The 23,397-nt window shown below is 38.2% G+C and overlaps 1 protein-coding gene across 2 annotated transcripts in view; it reads right to left on the bottom strand.

The window, feature by feature from the left end:
* The window catches only part of LOC132697519 (zinc finger protein 142-like), a 49,611-nt gene that overhangs the window by 8,083 nt on the left and 18,131 nt on the right, over positions 1-23,397 (bottom strand). For both annotated transcript variants that reach the window (XM_060663121.1, XM_060663122.1), the window contains exons 2-3: positions 14,744-15,612; positions 2,190-3,568 (exon numbers count right to left, since the gene is read on the bottom strand). In XM_060663121.1, coding sequence (XP_060519104.1) covers positions 2,190-3,568; positions 14,744-15,598 — 2,234 coding nt within the window. In that variant the 5' untranslated portion in view covers positions 15,599-15,612. The remainder of the gene's footprint in view (positions 1-2,189; positions 3,569-14,743; positions 15,613-23,397) is intronic.

Genomic DNA, 23,397 nt, shown 5'->3' with positions numbered 1-23,397 from the left:
TATATATATATAGTATGCCATTTATTTCTCTTAAAATAAAAAATCTTAATCTTAAATCAAAATTTAATTTCTTGATTTTTTCCAATCCGATGTACGGTTTTAGTTTAAAATATTGTTAATATGATATTGAATTATTATTATTATGATTTCTAAATTCTGTAATTGTCTATCAGTTTTATGAAAATATCCAAAAATCGAAGTACGAATACGAAGTACGTACACTAAAATAAATAAAACAAATTTAAATAAAAATCGTTTACTATTTATCTTGTTGTTAGGATGTTATGTTATTTCATTAACACTATAACAGTAAAAAAAAAACAGTCTTCTAATATATTTTTTTCTGAAGGACACTAGTTGGTAACTAATAACTAGATGTTTTATTTTAGGTGGGAAAAATATATCTCTGCATGTCGTCATATTAACGATATCGTTATGACCATGCAGAAAGAAGGTTTTCATTTTGTTAAGCGAAAACCGTACATCGGATTGAAAAAATCAAAAAATTGGATTGGTTTAGATATTGTAAGAACAATTTTTACTTTAAGAGAAATCAGTGGCGTGCAATCATAGACATGTGAAATTCCGTACGCCCGCCACTGGTATATTTCTAAAAAATTTTGGTACACTAAATAATGATATTTTTCTTGTTGTCTTTTTATCTTCTATCTTAATTATCGACATTCGATTAGATGACGCCCTGTATAGACCGCTCGGGCGCTTATCGCAACCAAATTTAATTTGCAGTTTTATACATGCGAGTGACGCTATTCGAAAGATGGCGAATTCGTTCGTGCAATGGCAGACTAGCCCATAAAAATTTTACAATCGCGGTTATATTGTGTAACGTTAAAGCAAGCGGTTATAGTCGTTTTCCTTGTTTTCTACGAAAAAAAGAAGAACGGAAAATGACTATGACTATGATTAGGAAAGGCTGTATTTTATATCAAATTATTTCGATTTTATTGCCTTTTTCAAGATTTTTTTTCATTTTGAATACGTTGTAAGGGTTTTTTTTGTGACCGAGCGTAGGTAAATACGGCGGGTTTTCTGGAATCCGTTACTAGGAAAACCTATTGCGTAATGGCGGAGATAAAAAAAAATCCTGTCGTTCTCTCTCGTCTATCTACAATTCACTAACCTAATACAAACGACAAGGCGATAAGAGGTTTTTATTTTTATTATTGGCTCTTTTATCGCCATTGCCTCCCCTCCGCCGCCATTTTTATCAAAAAAAAAGTACCCAATCGGAAGCGTCATATTGCAAGTGCCCCCACCCCCACCCCACTCAGCATTTAAAATATGTACGACCGGATAACGAAACAAAAACTGTTCCAACCTATAGTCAACTATCAAGTACGGACCTGTTAATGAATGGATGCCAAATTTACGTAATATTTTCTAGATTGTGGCAGACATTTGTGTGCTATTTTGGAGTTATATTCCATCGTTTAACATTTCCGGGTTTTCCATTTCCACCATTGCTTTTCCACCTTTCCATTAACCGATATTTTTGTTATCTCCAGATTAGTTTGTAAGATGAGTAGTCGCTTTTTAAAATAAAGTATAAAAGTGTTCCATTACCAGAATTTTTTACGATATATGTAATTTGTTACACACATTTCCACAATTTTTATAAAAGCAATGAAATAACATATTTAACGATTTTCCACGTCCCCCTTACTTTTTGTAATTAACCAAAATTAATCCAAAATTGTTCCCGATATTTCGTTTTAAATTCACATACATTTTCGTTATGGAAAATGATACAAAACTTTTTCAATTAACTTGTAAAAAAATACTACCAGCTTAACAATTTTCCATTAAAATCATGAAACTGAGATTATCGAACCCTTTCCCGATAGTTTATTTTATATTTACGTAAATCTTTATCATGGGAAATGGCTTATAACTTTTCAACTAACGCATAGAAAAAAAATACTAGTTTAAGAATTTTCCATTAAAATTCCTATCTAACTAAAACAAATCTAAAAATTATCTTAATTTTTCGACTAACGCTTAAATAAATCACCAGTTAAACAAATTTAGATTAACATCAGTTATGTTCCGGTGGAACCAAAATATATCTAATATATTTTATTTTAAATCGGAACCCTTATCCGCAACTATCCAACTATTTCACAATATTTTTTGACTTTTTCCCGGTATTAGCCTAGTCTCACGCTCACCTGTAGTTGCACCTCTTGCACTTGAACAGTATCCTCTTGGCGTCCGACGACCTCTTCCTCTCCGTCGTCGTCGCGGCGCCCTTCGCCGCTTCCACCGGCGACCCTGCCCTCTTCTCCGACCTCGTCGGCGACGACGGCACCTTCTCCAGGTGCCTTGGCCTGGTGCCGCAGCCGCCGCTCGTCTCCGACGACAAATGCAAACTGCTCAACGGTATCTCCGTCAGGTACTTGTTGTACTTGGTGTAGTTTCGTCTGCCCGTCTCGTCCGTCATCAGTACCCGGGCCGATTCGTGCGCCTGGTCCCTCACCGACTTCAGCTTGATGTGTTTGGTGATGTCCCAGCGCCAGTTCGATCGGTACGAGCACAAAGAACACTCGAACGGTTTCTTGTTGAGATGGCCGACGATATGGACGTGGAACCTGGACGCGGTGGACGCCCAGAAGGTGCAGTGAGGACACTTGAACACCCGCTTGTGCTGCGCGGTGCTGATGTCGTTGCCGTGGGTCGCCACCTTCTCCGTAGCGTGGTTTTTCACCATATTGTTGTTGTTGTTGTTCTCCGGCACCTGGGTCCTTATAGAGAGATCGAGCGACGTCTCGTCGCCCCTGTCGTCCGTGTACTCGTAATTCGAGTCGTCCACCTCGAGGTCCATCGGCACCACGATATCATTCCACACGAACACTTTGTTCTCCATCGGGTGCGGCTGTTTTGCCGCTTCCTCCGTTACCTCCTCTTGTTCTTCCTCCACGTCTTCGATCTTCAATTCGGACACGGGCTCGAGCTTCAAGTCTTCCTCCTCGACGGATCTTAGAGCTTCCGCGCACGTCATCACGTGATTGTAGAGGTCTGCGGTCGATTTGCAACGTTGCCTGCAGTACTGGCACCTACTCGAACCGCCCAGGTTCGAGAGGCGGGGCGGGTTCCGCACGCCGCAGCTCCTAGGTTCGTTGCCGCACGCGTTCTGATGCCTCACGTGTTCCGTGAGGCACTTGCTCTCGTGGCCGCACAGATTGCAAATGAGGTTCGACGCGGAGGTACCGCCTCCCAACTCGAGCTTCTCCTTGAGCTTGTCGAAGAACGACGCGTTTTTCTGCTTGAAGTCGGCACGCGCGGCAGGGATGAGGTCGGGTACCACCTTGGGCTGCTGCTGGGGGTCCCTTTTGAATACGTCCTCGCTGCCGAAGAGGGACGCGAGGTCCTTTAAGGAACTGTTGGCCGACTTGGAGCAGATGTCGTTGATGACCGCCTGGCTCATCGTCGCGGACACGCCCTTCGAAGGTATGGGGATGAGGTTGGGCACCGGTCTCGACGCTTTCTTGAGTTTGTCGTGGTGCTTGGCCATCGGGACGTCATCTGAGGGAAGTCGACGCGGCGTCGCCTGGAGGAAAACGTCTCGGTCGGTGCACGCCCAAAGGCAAAGATCGCGCGAGTGGTTTCTTATCGTTTGCGAACGCGATAAGCGCAGGTGTTTACCCGACGCGCACACCTCGTATAACACGACGTCGTACGACCACTGCGACGATACTGACGTTTGACGCTCCGCGGGCCCGGTTTAAAATAATTCGTCGGGTTTTCGCGGCACGGCGACCTTCGAGACGACCGACATAGGTGTGCGCGCGTGTGTATGTGTGTGCGAGTGTGTAATCGGTGCGAAACTTCCGCGCGCGTACGCTCACGAAGTTTATGACGAATGTTTGACATCGCTCCGATAATGTCGCTTCGCCTTATTGCCTTCGAAAAACGAACGCTTATTGGACATTTTTCCCCAAAACACGCCATATCGCTTCATCATATTTTTTCAAAGAAACTTCCACAGGCTTCCGGCTTCCTCTTGCGTCGGTTTTTGTTGAGTCGAACTTGCTATCATCAGAGTTTGACTGAAACTAACTCGCATTTTACTCTGTACCTGCTTATATATTGTGTTGAATTTTGTCTTTGCCGAATCGAAGATAGAACTTTTGCATATTAAAACCTTTTACAGTGAAACTGGTAGTTTTGTACTTAATCCCTTTCACTTCATTAAATTAAATTAAATTAAAAAGCATTACATTAGATACACACGATATTCTGGTTGGTTTCGACGTAGAATCCCCTTTACTAAAGTTCCTATTCCTGAAACCCTCAACATCATTTCAGATATATTAAAATCCGAGAATATAGAACATATTTTCCTCATAACGGTCAAATTTTTAAACTTCCGGAACAGCTATTGCTTCTCCATTATCACCAGTCATCAAGAATATATTTATGGATGTCTTTGGAGAAGAGACACCTTCTATTTGAAACCAAAATTATGGAAGCGCTACGTCGATGATACTTTTGTCATTTGGCCTCATGGTCAAGAATCCCTAGTAGATTTTCTTAGATATTTAAACTCTCTACACCCATTGAATTAGAAACTAATAATAACCTCCCATTTTCAGATATTCTTATCAATAGAAAATCAGACCTAACATGGGGTCGTTGTATTTACAGAAAACCTACCTACACAGACCGATACCTTAACTCTTTTGTTTACAGTCTACAATTCCGAGTCACTGAACCCAGAATTAAAGCAACTTCCCTCTTTCACTTCACTACAACTTTCCAATACCAATGAGGCCGAAAGCAACACTTGCCACTGTTGTATTTTCTTACATTCAAAACACCACTGACCACATATCAAAAGTTCTAAAGAAATATAACGTCAAAACCAGATTTACCACTTGTCCAAAAACCATAAGCAACCTAACAATCTTAACTGCGACTCAGGCCAGACCTGTCACCAATATGGGACGCAGTCATCCGAGACAGTGTTTATGCAACTCATTTAGCTCCGCCCCCGTCAAACAATATATAAGCAGTTACAGATTAAAATGTGAGCCAGTTTCAGTCGAGCTCTGAAGAAGCCAACTGGTGAAACGTTAGCAAGTTCGACTCAACAAAAACCGACGGGAATCCAATTTTGTAAATAGAGCTTGTTCCTCGTGTGTGTTCCTGTGTCCGCGGCTGTTTTCTTCGTTGTTGCGTATTTCTAATGTTCTAGAATGTATAAATATGGAAAAACGACATTGTGCGAACAATCCAAATAACTCTTGTTTTATCTGTGGTAGTTATATCGTAGTAAAGCAAAAGCAAACTACAACTTCTTTTGTGAAAAATGTATACCGTGCTCATCTTGGTGTAAAAATTGGCGACCAAGACAAGTCCTGGGCTCCTCATACTGTTTGTTCCGTTTGCATTCAAGCAATAAGAAACTGACAAAAAGGTAGAAAGAAACGTTTAACCTTTGGTGTTGGTGATGAGTTATTTTCAAAGATACAACAGAAAAAAAAGAACCAAATTGTGTATCCCAATGTTAACTCGGCTGTTCGAGCGGTTCCCGGGCGGACCAGATGTACTGATATCTACCGTATCAATAATTCCAACCCAAATGACGCAAGATTTCACACCGGATATCAGAGAGCCCGAAGTGTTTAACCAGAGCGAATTAAATGATTTAATTTGAGATTTGCACCTTCCAACGGACACATATAGCCTCAGTTGCCGTTGCATATTGAGTACCTTTAAAAGAAACTTATGAAAGTTTAGGACATCAGTTGAAGAAAATAAACGACCGAGAACATCAGTGGATGCTATGTGGCGACCTTCAAGTGCTGTGCATGCCCCTAGGACAACACGGGGGTTGTACAAAATTTCCATGCATTATTTATGAGTGAGGTAGTCGGGCAAGAGTTAGACATTGGACTCAAACATAATGGTCCTCTAGAACAAGTCTTATACCTGGCAGCAAAAATGCATGAGGAGATAGCTTAGTTCACCCCAAATAAAATTTTACTGCCTCCTCTTCATAACAAAATTGGATTGATGAATCAGTTTGTTAAAGGCCTGGACAAAAATGGACAGTGTTTCAAATATACAATGCCAAGATAAAAGAAGGTATTTTTATTGGGCCGCAGATAAGAACATTATGCAAAGTCAACACAGAAAGTGCCTTTCCTGTTTTCATACTCCAACCATTTCCTGAAAATCTTGGAGCAGTTAGCGAAGAACAGGGAGAGAGGTTTCACAGGGACATTGAGAAAATGAAATGGCGAAACCAACGCAGAGGCAGCATCACGATGATGACAAATTCCAAGCACCAAAAAGAAAAAAGCAGAATCAAATACAAACTTCAAAGGAAATTTGCCGTTTTACGACACCCTCAAAAACTGTCTAAACTGTTTAACCAATTTTAGGCGTTTATTTTTACCTTCTAGCCAAGGCCTAGCCCACCACAGCATTTCTTTTTCTAATTCTTTTACTTTTTTCGCATAACATTAAACTTAAACATTTCAATAAAACAATTAAACACCAGTCAAAAACAGAAATAGACAAACGTTGCCTCAAAATACTGAACTGTTAAATGACATTTTGAGACGTCAAAGAGATTGCTTCCCAGTTCACTTCGGCGTAAAACTAGTATTAGTTTTGACTTACGATTTACATAGTTGGCATTGCCGAATTGACGCCAAAAATTGATGAAAATCATAGCGAGTTCCATTTACACTCGACGAGTTTGTTCGTCAACCATAAACGCGAATAATCGACATCGACATGCCAAGAAATAAGGCACCGACAAAGTACCCACGTGGCCGATTTAACTCGGCACAAAGAAACAAAAGTATGCGAATACGTATGAAAATAAGAAACGGTGGGTCGCTGTGTAGGAATTAGGCAGACCGCCAAAAAATCTCGGCCGCCTCACGTTTTCCGTTACGTCACAATTCCCTTCGTCCGATTTCGCCAAAAAAAAAAAACGACGCGCTATTCCTTGCGAGAGACGTGTTAAATTTGGACGGGCGCCCCGCATCAAAACAAACATCGTTCCGAAAATAACGCGTAGACACGCGGCGGCGTTCTTTTTTTTTTTTTTTCTTTCATCTCGTCCGTCGTCATCGTCAGGTTTCGTCGGTCCGTGGTTGTACTTCTTCTTATCGGTTGTTATGGTCACGGGTACCAAGCCGGGCAAAAGATCGGTCGCGGTAAAGAAGAGCGACGAAACAGCTGATCCGGTGCCGTTACGTTATTTCGCGTGTTTAAAACCCCCAGCAGAATCGTTCGTGTTGCGTATCGTATTTTTTAGCGTCGGGTGAAGGTGGGTGATCTTCTTTCGTGGCAACTAAAAGTGGGTTTACACGAGCAGATTTTCAACGTGTAGCAAGTTCATTCGATAACGCCTTGCTATAGCCGCATAGCTTCTCCATTTACACAAACGCAAACGACTCGGTATATATTTTTTGAAAATGTTAACCAGAGCAGGTGTTTTACGTGCTGGTATGAAAATGGTTGGTAAATTAATTGTTCAGGAATTGCTCAAAGAACAAAAAAAGAAGCAAATGAAAAAACGTAAATGGATTTGCCGACGTAATATATTGGGTGCTTTAGTTACTTCGCTTGTGGAACGGAGATCAGAAGATCCTGAATATTTTAGAAAACGTTTAAGAATCATGACAGACCAGTTTGACACTTTACTTCAAAAAGTTATTGACACCAATTTTTCACAGAAACTTCCACAGGCTACTGCAATGCTTTTTACAAAACTTCTGGATTCCTCCTGCGTCGGTTTTTGCCGAGTCGAAATTGCTGACGTTTCGCCAATCATCTTGCTGGCTTCTTCAGAGCTTGACTGAAACTGCTACTGATACTGAACTGATACACAGTTTTGTAAAAAGCAGTTATTGACACTAATATGCGTGAAGTGCATTCGCCATAAATTAAATAAGAAATTACCCTAAAATTCCCTACCCTACCGACGATAACTACCCTTGCAGAGTCATTTAGAGTTTCAGAATGCACAATTTCATTATTTTTGAAAGATGTATTGGACATCATATGTTTTACAAGATTATATTATGGTAATTAAAAAATGAAAGTATAGTTGTCGATATAATTTGCATTAAGGCATTTAACAGCTTGCGACAGAAAATCGTATTGTTCAGTATTTTCTTGTACTTGGAAACAGCCGTCAAAATAGTCTTCGTGAGTCCGTGAGTAATGCTGAGTGTATTTGGAATTTGGAAACTGGTGAGAACATTGGCTGGCAGGCTTGAAAATTAAAAGATCTTGTGAATTTAACACTTGACATCTTTCCTCTGTTACGTAATTATTTATAAACTTCTGGCGCTTAATAACATTCGTTAATCGTAAACTACGTAGTTGGTTGGCTATAGCCTGCCCGAATGTATCAAATTCATCTTCGCGGAAATTTTCGGCTAAAGATTCTAATCTACTCATCGCTCCCAGAACAGGTGGTGTTTTATTTAGGACACCGCTCTGCACGTTTTTTTTTTTTTTTGGAGACAATAGACTATTTTTCTTTTGTAAGGACTCATGTTCTTGTCCCAATTCTTCGAAATATGACGATGCGTCACTGTTTGTGTTTATTTAAAATATTGTTATAATTTATTTTGTTTTAGGTGCAAGAGATAAATGGATGAAAATACAGAATTATTTCTACAATCTCTTGAAATTTTTTTTCTGCTTGACGGGAAACACGTTTTAACTACAAAGGAGGTTATAATGCGGTATTGTTTGCCATAGTGGATGTAATTAGTTAAATAATAATTAACATGTCACGTTATAACTAACTACATTAGTTTTACTGCTTCTTGCTTCAATAACTGGCTGCAGAAAACCACCACACGCTCCACATTTTTTGGAATTTACTGTCTTGGTGGCCTCTCTGTTATATATGTGGTCCTTATATTTTTTATCTTCAATTTGCAACTGATATGGAAATATGCATTTTTTGAATAATAGATTTAAGAGCTGCCAAACGAATATTGTCCTATATGGTTGTCTTGGGTTCCGTAAGCATTTAAAAAAAAATATGGTATTTTTATCCATGTTAATTCTTAAATTTTCACGTACTTAGCAAAACACACCCGAGTTTTAACTTTCGTGCGGCAAGAAATCGACTAGACTGAAGCATTTTCACTGTCGATTTTAGTCCCTACTTTGGTGCTTGCGATTTTAAGTCGTTTCTGTATAGACAATTTGATAATAATAACCCCGCATAACCGATGAGTACACGCGGGGCACAAAATCTCAAGGTCGATTGGAAGCCTGAGTTTTTACAAGAGTTTTTGTAAAGCACTGTCGACGAGCCGGCGGACGATCGCTTATTGATCGATGCAAGGACGACACCGATGCCGTACAAATACACACGATTCTAAATCGCAATCTATAAATATTTGAAATGGCTTCGCGGCGATCAAAAAACGGCCAAATTGACGTCCTGTCAAATGGGCCCTGTTATGCAAAAAGCTACCACACCAACATTATATGGAAAAATTAGATTAACTTGTAATCTGGTCAATAATTGGTTCTGCAAAATCTTTCCAACCCAATGTCGACTCTAGACCTCGAAATATGCATTCGTACATACTCTTCATTTTAACATAAAACCTTCAACCCACTTGGTTGACACACCAGATCCTAAAATAAGAATTCCGCGATCTATGAACTGACGCAGAAGGAATCCAAAAGTTTAGAGTTAGCCGATGAAGCTGAAAACATTACGCAAAGAAGATTATGAATGTGAGTGCTTGACTTCTGGTCTTCAAAAAACATTGCCTTTATCAGGAATACCCACAACGTACATCTCGACAGTTCCGGTCTAAGGGGTGACGGCCTTTATACAGATTTTAAATCAACGAACTTGGGTGCAGTGACTGAGTTTTTGTCGCAGTTCGAATAGGACAAGTTATTTACTAACAAAACCCATGAGGATATGGTCAACGTGTTCTAGGATATAGTTTATTTAGCTATCGATATTTACGTTCCATTAAGAAGTTTCCAGTTTGGGTTTCTCCAGAGCTTAAAGGTACAATGATTGAGAAGAAGAAATCACATAAACGATATCTTGAAACCGGGATATATGGAGACTATAACAGATTTTCCGACTTAAGGGCCAAATGTAAATTTTGAAAAACGCAGGAAAAATTTGGAAGTTCGTCAACAGTAAAAAGGAAATGAACTGTATTCCATCGGTTGTGCATTTTGGCGACGTGACCTGTTCTGTAGGTGAGGATATTGTCAATTTATTTGCGGACTATTTTTCGAACATGTATAGTGACAAGGACTCTGTCTCTGAAGATGCACTGCCTTCCGGAGACGCCAGCTTTTCACACATACACATTTCGATTTCATCTATTTACGAGAAACTGTCGGCTATAGATAAAAACAAAAGACCCGGTCCCGATGGCATTGCAGCTTCATACTTTCTAGACCACATTATATTATCTTTAACCACTCTTTAAAAACGGGAACTTACTGAAAATAAAACTTCATTGCTCTTATCCTAAAATCCGTCTACAATTATAGGCCCATCAGTATCCTGAGCTGTATTCGTAAAGTGTTCGAAAGTTTAGTCTGCGAATATTTATCTGCTGGCCTGAAAGGTTGCTTTATCGACCAACAATTTGGATTTCTCCCCCATCGCTACACTGGAATAATTGTTCAATCACGTTCATGTCATTTACACAGACTTTTTAAAGGCATTTGATAGTTCCTTCTGGTGTTCCGCGAGGATCACACCTGGGACCCCTACTATTCGATGTTGCCTTATGTTTTCATCACGACGACCTAAAATTCTACAGGAGAAGCTAAAATGCTGATGGCTGTATAAAACTCCAATCCGATTTAGATCACCTATCGCTGTGGTGCGATTTTAATGGAATTGAACTAAATATTAATAAATGCCAACTAGTGAACTTCAACCGGAGCAGAAACTCCATGCGTTATACTTATAATATAAAAGGGTCACCGGTAATACAGGACTCCGTAATAAGGGATCTTGGTGTGTTACTCGATATTAAATTGACTTACACATACCATCGTCTATTGTGCCTAAATCACTTCTGATTTTGGGCTTCATTAAGCGTTGTACATCCAGAGTATTCCGCCTCTCACATTACTGTTCTGCTGTTTCGTGCATCCACACCATTTTTTATAATCTACTGCACTCAAATTCTAATAGAACTGAGATGTTATATAAAATTGGGATTCGCAATTAACATACATACATACATAGGTATATTTCCTCAAAAGTTATTCTGTTATTATGTGATATTATATCTCGGGACACAGCCTCTTACCGAACGATTCAGGTTCCAAATTAAAATCATTCCAAAGTGTTTATATGGCTGATGATTTTATTGATATTATGAGAAACTGCTGTAAAAAAGGCATTCAGAGAAACAAAAAAATAATTTCGGAATAAGTATTTTAAAAAATCTAAGAGGAAGACCATGCGCAACCGTTTCCTTTCTCATCTCTAGTGTCTCTGCGAGGGTTGGGAGTTTTTTGCATTACATGGCCCAACTGAAATTCAATATTTCGTCCCAGGGCAAACAAAACAAAGCCAATAACGTTATTTTATGAGAAAAACCGTTTGTTTTTCATCAGATGACGTTGTTTTGCCTCTGTTGGAAAGTGTAAATGAGTAACACCAACAGAAAAAATAAAATATAGTAATTTGTTAATATAAGTGTACATCCTATTTTTTTCTTACAAAGTCTTTAAGGTTATGACACATTTTCTTAGCAGTGCCCAGTTTGTGGTATTTTATCAAAACTTAACTTATCTTTTTTTCTTGAGTTGCACTGTCCATTTCCAATCAGTTTCACATTTGTTTTGTATTAGGTAAAATAATTTTGTTTGTTCCGGTATCTTAAGTTCGCATATTTTTAAATAATACACGCACGTGTAGACTTCTTGACAAGGTATATTATAAAGTTCATTCCAAATATTATTTTATCGCCTTGTGTTTCGCCGGCATGTTAACAAGCATTTTCGCAACAAGTTTCGAACTTGGTCGTGTGTTAACTGCGCCGTCGGTTTACAAAAAATAAATACTTAGTAATTAGTAATCAAGTAATTAAGTAATCAGGCCCAAAAAAAATTGAGATAGTTTATACGCCAGCGTTATTTTTGGACGTTAAAAGTGAGTGATCGCGTGTTATCAAGTATGAATTATTTAAATAACCAAACTTACATATAATTCATAAATAATATAAAAAAAAATGAACTAAAATGCTCCTATTTTCTACCCGCTCACTACCCTTAGGCACACTAATCCTGGGGGCCTAGAAGAGTACAAATTTTTTCATCCAAAAAAATTTTTTTGCCAACTAGTTTTCCCTACTAAAATTTAACGAAATTCTCAATTTTTTGAATGAAATTCTATTTAAAAAAAAAGCTGACCTATAAAATTTGCCTAGTAAAATTTAAAATAGAAATTATAAAGAAATTTCAGAATTTTCGCTTTAAATTTATAATATAAACCCTTTTATTTTTCGCAAAAAATTGTTTTTGCATTTTTTTAAGCGGGGTGGGGGGATCAAAAATTCCAACTAAAATTTCCCAAAATCCAAAAAATTCGATTTTTCAAATAATTAGATCAAGTTTACCTTCAAATTGAATTTTTCATTTTTTTTTTATCTAAATTAATTTTTTTTATTAGACCCATAAATTTGTACCCCTAAGCGCACCCTCTATAACCTCCCCGTTCACCTAAATTTGAAAATTTTTAAGCCGTACACTTAAGATTTGTCTTCAAAATTTCAAAAAAATTGCAATACTAATTTTGAACAGTTTTCGGTGAATGTACTTTAGTGCTGCAGAAAGAGAATATTTAGATCGCACCTCAACCATGGCCTCCTAGGTCCCCAGATTTAAATGGATTTGACTTTTTATTATGGGTGCATCTTAAAAGCCTGGTTTATCGCACCCCAGTTTCTTATAACACTGTAAAAGAGCTAAAGGATCGTATAACACTTTCCTGCAATTTAATAAGAAATACTGTAAGAGTGCGCGCTTATCGCACTTATCAAGTCCATTTAAAATCGAAAACCGGTGGTATTTCTCGAGTGGCCCGTTTCATTTGCAAGAACCTTCGCGCCCGATATAAATTTCGAGATAATTTGATGCGGTCTCGCGTGAAAAACAGTTTGACAGCAGTTATCGATTGCACAATATCGTTGTTATTGTCGCTACGTTGCACTAGTCTCGGCATTTTTCGACTAAGAGGTACAACAGGTACAAATCAATGGTGAACTTAGTAAAAAGAAGATGAGGTGAACATTTGTATGATTTAATGGCCGTGTCAACGATATGACATGGCAATTTCCTCCCACCATTACGAGGAACTTTTATTACAAAGACAAAGCAACGCAATGGGCGGGTGACATCTTTCTACTACTAGCGACCATGAAAGACAGGAAGGCATGCGCTCAATGTTAACTCCAATAACGCTTTTTTGCTAATTCTGGCAGTGCTGTTTAAAATAATGCTTGGTTAAATACATCAAATAGGACATATCTTAAATATCCTTAACGTGTTAATCACACCAATGCGTAGAATTGAATTTTTTAAACCAAGTTTTATGTACCAAATCACGCTCATTTTTTAAAGCGTTTTTGGTTCCTTCTTTTTTTCGTTACCGCCTAAATTCGTTTTGAGTTTTAAATTCTTTTATTCATACTTTAGGTTAGGATGAAGATATTGAGATGCGGTTTTCACCGGATTGTTGGACTGTTGTTTGACTATTTAATGACCCAAACACAAATCGTATAACAATAATAATAATAATAATAATTACACATTTTATTTTCAGGTCAAAGTGCTGCCATATTTGACTTATAAAATCAATTAAAGTCAACTTGCCGACGTAAATTGGACAAAAGCAAACTTTACGAACTAAAAATGCGCATTTGAATGAAAAAAAATTGTTTTTGTTGACTGATGTTATTATTTTTTACTTAGTAACTCTCTATCTGTAAACTCTGTGTCTGTAAAAATTATTAATTCTGTTATCAAGGCGGTTGTTTGACATCAGTTTTTAAATTCAGTTCGCTGGAAGTTAGGCGATTATATTAAGATCGCTTTCCTAATAGAGTCGTACCATTTTCAAATGTACATTGAAGGTTGAGTGAAACAGGTACTTTGAGGGTAAATAATCATTTAAAAGGTACCCATCGGAGTGTAAAAAGTCCAGAAGCTGAAAAAGCAGTTTTAAATTTTATTGATGAAAACCTTGAACTTGGTACTATGGCACTTTCATTTTAGATAGATATTTTATTTTTCACAAAAAAAAAGTTGCAGTTGCAGTGCAGTGGCGATCTAATTAGTCAAAATATTATTTGACCACACGCAGTCGGTGGCACGCCACTGAGTTACTTATAAGATATTAAATTTCTTATAGAAATGATAATGATGAAATTTATTTAAAATATCTAAAGTGGTATTACAGATATTAAAAAGATATCTTTTATTTTTGAAAAAAACAGGAGAAAAATGAAATGAAGCCGTTTATGATCTCATTTATAGAAAATAATATCGCAAATGAATACCAGGTAATAAATACCCATACATTAAGAATAAATTACGTGGGCAACGATTTTTGACACCAGAAGAAGCGATTTATGCGTTTAAAAAGCATGTTTTGGAGACGCCCGACTCGACTGTTATATAAAAGGTATCGGCCACCCCGTACTATTGCTACAGTTGCGAAAAAAAAAACGACACCCACCTCTTCGGGCCGGTCGTCTTCCGCGACGACGACGGCGACGGCGTCTTCGTCGGCGGCGTCGCTCCCGCCCACCTTATTGCGGCGTCGGGCGGCCGCCAGGCCCGCCGCCTGACCCACCGGCGGCGTGTGATGATTCATCTCGTGCACCGTCAAGCTCTGCTTGATATCCGCGGTGAAATTGCACGCGGTACATCGAAAAACGCCCCTGCCGTTGTGGTTCTTGCAGTGGCGGTCCAGGTTCCACTTGTACGGGGTGCGAAAGTCGCACATGTCGCACTTGATCATCGGCATCGAATGGTACTTGACGTGTTTCGTGTACCTGGCCTTGATGTGCGTCACGTACGTGCACTTCGAGCATCGGAAAAACTTCGTCTTGATGTGGTATTCGCGTTCGTGTCTGCTCAACTGCGTGCGACTCGACGATGTGTAATCGCACACCGAACACCCGAATGACGTGGCCGATTCTTCTTGTCCGTCGTCGCCTTCGTCGTCGCGACGCCGTCGTCGATTTTCTTCGGGTCGTTTGAGCGACGACGACGGCGCGGCGTCGACGTCGACGTCATCGCCGTGTACCATCTTCGCGTGGCGGAGCAGTTTTTGGAAGTGCTTCGACGCGTAGAGACAATGCGGACACTCGTAGATGCGCACCTTTTCCTTGTGCACGTCGCGCAGGTGGTAGAGAAACACGCGGGGGTTTTGCGTGAAGAAGTCGCAACCGGAGCACGTGTAGTTACGTCTCACCTTGCAATCGGGCAGGTCGTCTTGGTCTTGCTGCGGACGCGCGGCGTCGACCGACGTGGACGCTTCTTCTTCGACGGCGCCCGATCGATGGGCGGGCGTCGGCGGCGTCGACATCGCCCTCGCCGCGTCTGCAAAGAAACGCCAGGTTGACATCCTGCCGAGCAGACACTTACCCGTAACGAATCCAGGACCGTCCTAGGAATTTATCTACCGACACTAACAAGCAATTTATTACGTTCTATTTCTACATGGTATAATTATTAATATATACAAAATATTAAATATAATAATAATAAAGCACCATCATTATTAAAAAATAGTCATTATCGCTATCACCTAGTTCCATGATCAGCTCAGCCACTAATCGTTCTCGATAAATATTTTCTATAATCCACCCTCCATTGCGAAAGTCCTTGAGATTCCATTAGCACTTGACGTTTACTAATTGTTTGGAACTGAAAATCCATTTTCTTTAAAAAAGTATGCAACGACTCGTACAACCAATGTTTAATTCTCTCATCACTTTTTTATGCACTTCCTCCAGGGTTAAAACATCATTCACTTTCGTTGTTTTTTTATTTGCTGAGGTAGTTCGTCTTCTAAATTGTCATTAGGATCGACTACCATCTCCACTTCGTCATCAAATTCTGCGTCGTTTTCCATGTCTTCCTCTAACAGGGGAACATGTGCTTCATCCCACGAACTCCACATTTTAAAGTGTTAAAAAACAGGAACCTTAAAAAAATGTTTAATTGTAAGATTCTAATAAATATTTATCTGTATTCTTATGACGTACCTAACTAGGTACGAGACATAAATATAAAAGAAGAAGAATGTAGGTTAATCGACAGGCACACAAGAAAAAAATGATTATTTTCAAACTTATCTGTAAGATGTTAACAGAGTACAGGTACTTACCCTTACCCTTTGAACTATCCAGTGAAGACAGCCTCGCAGAGCTCGCAAAGCTCCAGAATCAGGTACATAAAGAGGTAGATAAAAATAACATTGCTTTACAAAAATATAAATAAAACGCAATTTCGAGAAATCGATTTTTTCCAAAGCAACGAAACTAGCATCTCGGAAACGGTGCGTCGTTGCTAATCAGCGTCGAAAAAGAAAAAAAAAATGTCTGTTCTCTGTTCTCTGTCGTCGCTCGATAAAAACGCGAATAACTTCCGAACGGTTTGAGCTACGATGCCGAAATTGGCCCCTTTGGAGACACACAGGAAATGTCCTCGATTGGAAAGTGGCGTCCATCCATTTTTAGGGATTTTCCTCTGTTTTTCGCATGTCGCTATGAAACGCGATAAGTGGCCGAAATTTGAAAATATCGAATTCAAATTTGGCATACACATATGGAAAAAAAATATTTCTCGAAAATTGCTTACGGGATCGTAAACATTTTTGGACGCAAAATATTGGGCTGCGGCTGCACCATTCTTTATTTTTGAAAAATGCACAGGCGTCCCTTTTTCGGAAAAACCGAAAAATATAGTCTCCTTTTATGGAAAATTCCTTTACATGGCAATATATGCCGTAAAGATAGCTAAAATTTTTGCACTCAAGCTTTTTACTTTACATATTGTGCAAGGTGTTTGGGATACTAATAAATATACTAAATAAATATCATAGGTGTCTCAAATTTGCAGCTATCGACTTCAAATGTGGCATGAAAGTAAAAGTCCGTACCCACATCTAAACTGTAAAAGTTGGGCGCCTTCAAATTTCAAATTGGGATATTGCGGCTTTCAGAAAACAAGTATTTTTTCGAAAACCATTTACTGTATTAGAAAAATTCTTGGACCATGAAACGTGGGAGATCCAAGGCTATAACTTCTGTTTTCGGATTTTTTTCATTTATGTACAGGCTTTGTGGATTATGGGCAAAAAATAAAAAAAACTCAAAATTACCATGCTTATTCGGTAGACAACGACACTCGACCAAATAATGGTAAGGCAGGTCATGATAATGAACTGAAAAAATATGTTTACGGCAGAAGAATAAGTGCAGAAATCAGCAAACCGCTGACAATTTATACCGAATAAGTGATACTTGCTTGTTAAATGGAGACTTGTATTATAATAATTAACTTCCTCTACCATTGAGAAGAAGAAAATTTTTATCTATCTTTAAAACACAATACAGCGTTGCCACAGGCTATTTAGGTAGCTTTTTTTTTCATAATTTTAAGTTTATATGACCTGCCAATATAAGTTTAATAATTTTAAGTACAACCTTTGTCTACTGGCAATTTCTGCACGTGTTATCGATGACTCTTTTCGACGAACCATATTCGATTCTCGTCTTTGTCGTCGCCAAGGTCGCGACTACTGAAATGGCTGATTTCCGCCGCCGTGTCTCAATCTGTACAGAAATAATGATATACCGAGCGGAGAGAAAAATCGTTATTGTCCCTAGTTGCCGGACATTTCCCACAATTCCGACGAAAACAATAGAAACCACGTACGTATCTATACACCGTAGCCATCGTCGTCTCCTTTTTTGTCGAATTTTTCGTTAAAAAAAAAGCGTGTCCATCATACGTGAGAATTATTTATAGCAACGACTCGGAATAAAGAACACTCACGTCTATGGCTGGGACTATATGCAAAATGCGTATTTTTGCATATCGTGCATATTTTAGGCATATACAAAAAGAAGAACCCACAAAATGATTCTAGAAAAGCAACATCAAAACAGATTTTTCGAGTTTCAAGCGACTTCAAAAAGCAAAAAGCAAAAGTGTCGATCTCTGCTGTATTTAAAGTTTCAGTTGTTAAAAAGTTTTCTATTCTGATGAGATTAATACAGTTTTCAAATAATCATAATTCAGACGTTAACGCAAGCAAAGTTGTTAAAAACAAGAATTTCTTGATGTAGTTCCATATGGAAAAAATGATATTTGTGTTTTCTAGTTCTTCTGCTGACGAATCCAGTCGAACCTGTCTAGTCAATTTCTTTTGCAAATGCAATTGGAAAAATTCAAAATATTGAAAAAACTATTAGGTCTAGGTATGTATTACTGTTAATGAAAAAGATGAAGATTTTTAAAAGGAATTCAAAAGAAAATTTCAACATTTATTTTTTTAAAAAGTATGTTTCATTCGTCACGCTTTCGTTCAGTCATTAAAAACAAGAAGTTCTTGGTGCAGTTCCATATATAAGGAATGATATTTGTATTTTCCAGTTCTTCTACTGACCTGGGGATTATCTCGAACCTTAAGTAAGATTTTCAATTTTTTTCCTCATTCTGGATTACCACTTTCTGTTCTTCGTATTCAATACTAGGTAGCATCAAACCGTTCGAGTCTGTCTAGTCAAACTCAAATGCCTTTGCAAGTGCAAGAAGAAAAATTCAATATATTGAACAAACTTAGCTATGTTCAGAATTCAAAAGAAAATTTCAAAATATATTTAAAAAAAAGGTGTGTCGGTCCTGTATACTTTGTAACATTGGAATTACCATTACCAACGAAAATTAAAATTTACTAACAGCAGCCGTCCTGAAAATAGGACGTCATTTTGAGTTCTTATTTCTTCTACTGTTATTATAGGTTAGGAAAGATATATCTAAGTAATGGCGATGGCAATGGCTATCTTTCGTTGTAATAAAACTATCGTAGCATTTTTTTTGGCAAATAAGCAATCCCAATGGCGGCGGCATTCTAGTTTATTCCAAAAGTGTTCGATCGACACGACGGAGCAATAACGTTCTTCGTTTTTTGCGACGTAATTATAGTCGAACCGTCGTCAATAATAATTATCATACAAGAAAAGAGACAATTAACGTTTATTACGGTTTAAATTGCGCAAAAGAACACACAGTGCAAATATTAAAACGTTCCGAAGGTTACGCGACTATCGAAGATTCGTCGAGCCACACACACACAGATACGCGCACGTAGGTGTACATTAGTAGCCGATTCGTTTTTAACTTCGCAAGTCGTCTAATCGGCGAGTTCGTATTCGAATTCGTTGAGCCATCGATATGTCAATGTTACACTGACCAAAGTAGTTCGTCAATGCGACATTTTTATTATTTGTCTGTTCTCTGTAACGGTCGGATAACTTCAGAACGGTTGAAATTAGGGGCTTCAAATTTTCGTCCCTGGTAATACTAAGCGACGCGCAGCGACCCTGAAAATATCGAGCCGATCGAACAACCGGCCGCCATTTTGTCGCCCGTTATTGGTTTCTGCTAAAAAGTCTAAGAAATTTGAAGCAACCGAGTTGAAATTCGACGAGAAGCGAGATCGGAAGTTTGGAAGTATTTGGAAAAAATTTTTAAAAATTTTTTTTCGGGACCGGAAAATTTTTATTTTCTCGTAAGACGCGTGATGTTCGAAGAAATAACCCAAAAACATAGCGTAATAAAAAATATACAGCGTGCTCCAGTTATGACCAGCCGTGACACCGTGAACGCCCTTTTAGGTCGGGTCGAGAGCTAAGATTTTTTCGTTTACCGTTTTTTGGTCTATTGTACAGGGTGGGCGAGTTACGAGCTACAAAGCGATTGGTCGAAATTTAACGTTACCCCGTACTTCGATTATTTACGCGTTTCGGGTGCGCACAAAATATTGACTCGTTTGTGATAGGCCGGGATGTTTACCTAATACAGGGCGAATCAAAACTGCATGTTCATCTAACTTTTTCAATAATTCATTCGGATCTAACGTTAGTTCGGTTCAAAAAACGACGGTTTTTTTTGGCTGTCCCGCGCGTTTCAGTTTTTAATCTTCGAAAACGGAAAGAAATCACGTGGCTTCAGGTCACGACCGTACGGCGGGCCCAGGGCACTTCCTGTCGACCGATTACCATTGGATAGACATTTTTATAGTACCTACGATAAACGTAAAAGTCGCCCTGACGCGGCCAATTTTCCGTGCGCCGAACGTATTGTATTATAATTTCTTTCCGATTGACTCCGCGACCTTTGCACCTCGACCTCTTCTTTCTTTCTTTTGGTGTCGGCTTAATCACGAAATCGGATCAATTCGATATAGGTATAGTGCGTTCGCAGATAAACGTAACGAACGTAAAAAGTAGTACCTTAATGCCCAACGACCAGCCCTTCAAGTTTAACCTACGTTCCATTACAAATTTTCGGTGTCACCGTCGGCATATTTCAGTTTTCAAAATTAATTGAAAACGTTATTTTTTGCATGGGTTTGCGGAAAAAAAAATCATTTCTCAAGAACGATTAATTCTTCTCCTTTTACTTCTGTTGGCCACGACTGTTAGGATCATTCGGCCATAAGAACGATAAATTCATTCGAGAATTTTTTTTATTTTAAGCATTTTTTCGATTATATACGGGATTTTCAATTATAGACAAAAATGCAAAAGACTTTGAAAATTGTTTTCCTTTTTGTTTTTCGGGAATAGATTAGCTGCAAATCAAAATTCGTAAAAAAAGGCTAACTGGTAATGCAGTCCTATAGGCAGCTTCGAGAGCTACCATTTTTATTGTAAACAATATTCCAAAAGTTTTTATAGGCAATTTCACTAATTTCGAAAAAGAACTGGATTTGCATAAATTAAAAACACACTTATTTCTAGAAGTAGAAACTTAATGTTTTACTTGTATCAAAGTCTTTGAATAAAACGCTCTTCTACAATGTTAACTGGGGTGCGATGAACCAAACTTTAAAGATGCCCCCATAAGAAAAACTCCAAACTGTTAAAATGTGGGGACCTAGGGGGGCATGGTTGAGGTCTGCCGCGACTTACCTATCTGTAAATAATATTTCTTGGTCAAACAAATCGCTTAACTCGTTGAATATGATATGGGTTAAAACATTGTGCGAAATTTTCCAATCCAAGAGATGCAAGATATTCATATTATATACAACAGAATTTAAAACTGCTTCTTCAATTTCTGAAGTTCTTTTAAATGATTATTGACCCTCAAAGTACCTGTCTCAGTCAACCTTCTGCGTACATTTCAAAATATTCTTCCATCTGATATGACTCTATTAGGAAAGCTCTCTTGATAAAATCGCCTAACTTCCGGCCATCAGCTGTCAAACAACCGCGTTGACAAGAGAATTAATAATTGTTACAGATACGACCTAATACAAAGATAAGACATAATTATATGTAGATTTCAAAAATACACCTCAGAGTTTACGTACTTCGTATTCATACTTAGACTTTTGGAAGTATTATAACAAAACAGACAGACAATTACTTATGAAATAATAATAATTCTCAGCATGCTGTTATATTAATGATATTGTTATTACCGTGCGGAGAAGAGGTTTTCATTTTTTTTAAGCGAAAACCGTACATCGGATTGAAAAAATCAAGATATTAATGTTTTTTTTTAATTAGCACTAGATACTAGATACTAGATACCCGGTATATAACGTTCACTGTAATTTTAAATTGTTTTTTTTTAGTCTCATTTGTATTAACATTTTCCTTTAAAACAAATGCTTAACGAGATATATTACTTTGGACACCCCGTATAGGAACTGATTCGGTGTGACTGTCGAACGCGACAGACAAAAAAAAACTGGATAATTAGGCGGGACCTTTAAAACGTCTTGTGAGACGACGGCGTAAATCTGCATAGCGAACGAGAGCGGCCTCGAACTAATTATGCTGGGTGACGATTCACGATGACGCGTGTTTGTATTAGATGTGCGTGTATGTGTATGTGTGTGCATGCGCTCTGCCACTCATCTCGATCGAGATCTACTGCAGCCCATCTTCCGGACAAGTTTCTGAGGCACCGCGCGTGACCTTCGAAAGAGAAAAACCGGCGGCGCGTTAAATCTGGCGATCCGGGCGGCTAAACTCGCGTAATGCATCTAACAAAACAGCTCGGGCAGTTAAGACGGAGATTTTTTACAAAAAGGTTTTATAAACATGTACAGGGGGTTATTCATTACATTTTGATACCCGCCTACAAGGTTAATTTTGAAAGATAGAAGAAAAAGTGTAAATACGAAAGTTTGAAAATAAAAATAAATAATAATAAACAAAACATATAGTTTATTGACATTTCATTTTGCCGTTTTTAAGATCTTTCAATTTAAAAAAAAATTATCGTTCGATTTCTGGACAATAGCCATATTGTTTAAAAATGGTCCAGTCTGCCTTCATAGCAACCGTATTATCTATGTTTGCAATTGTTTTAACAATTGTCCACTTTCGATAGCTAATAAGATCTGCAGCATAAGTTAAATAACTTGAGATATTTCAAATAATAAAATTATATTATTCACATAACCTCCATTTTTTTCTATACATCGGACAATATTTACTTTCAATTTCCTATTAATACAAGAGGCGATAAAATCGGGGTTTCTCTGTTTAGATCTTGTAAAACGATAATAATATACTTGTAAAACTTTCATACCTATATATAACTTTTATTTTTTTAAGCATCCTCACAAAAAATATCACAAGGATTCAGGTCGGGGCTGTTAACAGGGATAGTTCTTTGCCTATCCATCCAAAATATATATTTATTATTGAGATAATCGGTAACCGGATGGCCACTATGTGGAGGTGCGCCATCTCGATGCCAAATTAATTTTAAATAATTCCTTAACTTTTCTAACAACTGTTCTATTTCTGTTGCAAGGAATCTTAAATATCGTTTAAGGATCCTTCGTATATAATTGGTCCGACCACTACATTGTTTAACATACCACACCATACATTAACTGACTGAACTGAAAAATGTTTATCCTTCCTATTAAACACACCTGCTGTCGCTAACGAAGCCGTAAATATTATTATTTTGTTTAGAAAATTTCCATCTTCTTGAGATCTTCTATACATTTTTGTGTAGAAGAGTAGAACCGAATGTCATGATGTCACGTAATGGTATAATAATTCACCTTGAAAGTAAAGTAATATATTGAGGTCTTCATCAAAATTTCTTTGTATTACCCTA

The sequence above is a fragment of the Cylas formicarius genome, unplaced genomic scaffold (genome assembly GCF_029955315.1).
Source record: "Cylas formicarius isolate icCylForm1 unplaced genomic scaffold, icCylForm1.1 PGA_scaffold_1__22_contigs__length_36826433, whole genome shotgun sequence".
In the NCBI taxonomy this organism is placed as follows: Eukaryota; Metazoa; Arthropoda; class Insecta; order Coleoptera; family Brentidae; genus Cylas; species Cylas formicarius.
This window is presented reverse-complemented; position numbering and strand designations above follow the sequence as displayed.